The 2,500-nt window shown below is 31.6% G+C and overlaps 1 protein-coding gene across 1 annotated transcript in view; it reads right to left on the bottom strand.

The window, feature by feature from the left end:
- Positions 1-2,325: 2,325 nt before the first annotated feature.
- Positions 2,326-2,500, bottom strand: part of LOC133644068 (lipoma-preferred partner homolog) — a 320,875-nt gene continuing 320,700 nt past the window's right edge. The window contains exon 8 of the mRNA XM_062038391.1: positions 2,326-2,354. Within this exon, the coding sequence (XP_061894375.1) occupies positions 2,326-2,354 (29 nt within the window). The remainder of the gene's footprint in view (positions 2,355-2,500) is intronic.

Below are 2,500 nucleotides of genomic sequence, written 5' to 3'. Positions count from 1 at the left end.
ATAAATAATAATAATAAAAACAATTTAATAAAAAAAATATATATAAAAAATAAAATAATAAATAAAAATAATAATAACAATAATACAAAAATTAATAAAAATAAAGTGGAACACATTTCTAATCCGGGTATTGTTCACACTCGTAAATGCTCGATCCACTTTGGACACCAGTTTACACTTGGAACCCTGCGGCTTATAAAACGGTGCGGCCAATTTATGGATTTTTCTTGGCCAACAGCCAGCTCGAGTTTAGTTCATCTAAAGTGGGAAAAATAAAAAAATAAATAAAATAAAATACAATAAAAAAATACTAATAAAAAAAAATATATATATATATCAAAAATAAAATTAATAATAATAATAAAAACAATTTAATAAAAAATATATATATCAAAAATAAAATAATAAATAAAAAGAATAATAACAATAATACAAAAATTAATAAAAATAAAGTGGAAAGCATTTCTAATCCGAGTATTGTTCACACTTGTACAGTTTACGCTTGGAACCCTGCGGCTTATAAAACGGTGCGGCCAATTTATGGATTTTTCTAGGCTAACGGCCAAGAAAAATCTAAAGTGGGAAAATTAAATAAATAAATAAATAAAAATAAATCAAATTAAATTAAATTAAATTTAAAAAAAATATTTTTTTAAATATATATAAAAAAAATATATATATTAAAAATAATAATCACAATATTACAAAAATGTATAAAAATAAAGTGGAACGCATTTCTATCCCGAGTATTGTTCACACTTGTAAATACGTGTAAGAGGTACACAATAGTGTATTGGTAGTGTATTGGCCTGCGTGCGTGTAGCTTTAATGCTATCGAGCTGTGTTCGTCTTTAAGAGTGTGTCTCTCTCCAAGAAGTACTATTGTGTACTCGATCCACTTTGGACACCAGTTTACGCTTGGAACCCTGCGGCTTATAAAACGGTGCGGCTAATTCATGGATTTTTGTTTGGCTAACAGCCAGCTCGAGTTTAATTAATCCAAAGTGGGAAAAATAAATAAAAAAATAAATAAAAATAAATAAATTAAATTAAATTAAATAAATAAATAAATAATTTAAAAAATATATATAAAAAATAAAATAAAAATAATAACAATAATACAAAAATTCATAAAAATAAAGTGGAACGCATTTCTATCCCGAGTATTGTTCACACTTGTAAATACGTGTAAGAGGTACACAATAGTGTATTGGTAATGTGTTAGCCTGCTTACGTGTAGCTTTAATGCTATCGAGCTGTGTTCGTCTTTAAGAGTGTGTCTCTCTCCAAGAAGTACTATTGTGTACTCGATCCACTTTGGACACCAGTTTACGCTTGGAACCCTGCGGCTTATAAAACGGTGCGGCCAATTTATGGATTTTTCTTGGCTAACAGCCAGCTTGAGTTTAATTAATCTAAAGTGGGAAAAATAAATAAATAAATAAAAATAAATAAATTAAATTAAATTAATAAATAAATAATTTTAAAAATATATATAAAAAATAAAATAAAAAATAAATAAAAAATAATAACAATAATACAAAAATTCATAAAAATAAAGTGGAACGCATTTCTATCCCGAGTATTGTTCACACTTGTAAATACGTGTAAGAGGTACACAATAGTGTATTGGTAGTGTGTTGGCCTGTGTGCGTGTAGCTTTAAAGCTATCGAGTTGTGTTCGTCTTTAAGAGTGTGTCTCTCCAAGAAGTACTATTGTGTACTCGATCCACTTTGGACACCAGTTTACGCTCGGAACCCCGCGGCTTATAAAACGGTGCGGCCAATTTATGGATTTTTCTCGGCTAACGGCCATCATGTTTGGTAATCGACAAACAGTTTTCATATGACACCGACAGACACGGAAATAGTGTGTTATTGTTTGCGCTTAGGCGCCATCATTTGGTTGAGTTTGCCTTGAACCGGAAGTAAAGCCGTCCATAGCGTTTTTACTCGAAATGATTCTTCATTCAACACTCAAAGCAATGTTTCTATGTTTTACAATACAACTAAAACAATTCATACTTACTAAACCGTGCCATGTGTGACGTCTGCAGAAGTGTTTGCGCGTGCTATCGTAATGTAATCAATCTAGCGTCGTTAGCTTTAGCAAGTATGCTGACACATTAACAACTTACAATGGCATTCTTTTTGTATTGTTTCATAAATTCACCAAAACGTCAGCGTGGAGTTATTGAGTCTGCAGCTAGTGGGTAAATGACGATGACTTCTGTTTTGTTTGATCAGCCGTTTTACTGCCGTATGACAGGCACCGGTTAGAGATAATTAAAGTACAGAGATATCCTGGATGAAAAATAAGAGTTCTCATTCAGTCTGATGGAGCTTGGGAGGTTCTGCCAAGAGAAACCAGCAAAGAGGAATGGGTGAACGTGCCCGAAGATAGGTGTGCCAAGCTTGTGGCATGGTATTCAAAAATACTTGAGGCTGTAATTGCTGCTAAAGGTGCATCATGTTGGGCAAAGCCTGTGAATACGTATAT

Source organism: Entelurus aequoreus, linkage group LG27 (genome assembly GCF_033978785.1).
Source record: "Entelurus aequoreus isolate RoL-2023_Sb linkage group LG27, RoL_Eaeq_v1.1, whole genome shotgun sequence".
Taxonomy (NCBI): domain Eukaryota; kingdom Metazoa; phylum Chordata; class Actinopteri; order Syngnathiformes; family Syngnathidae; genus Entelurus; species Entelurus aequoreus.
Note: the sequence above shows the minus strand (reverse complement) of the source record. Positions and strands in the feature narration are given on the sequence as shown.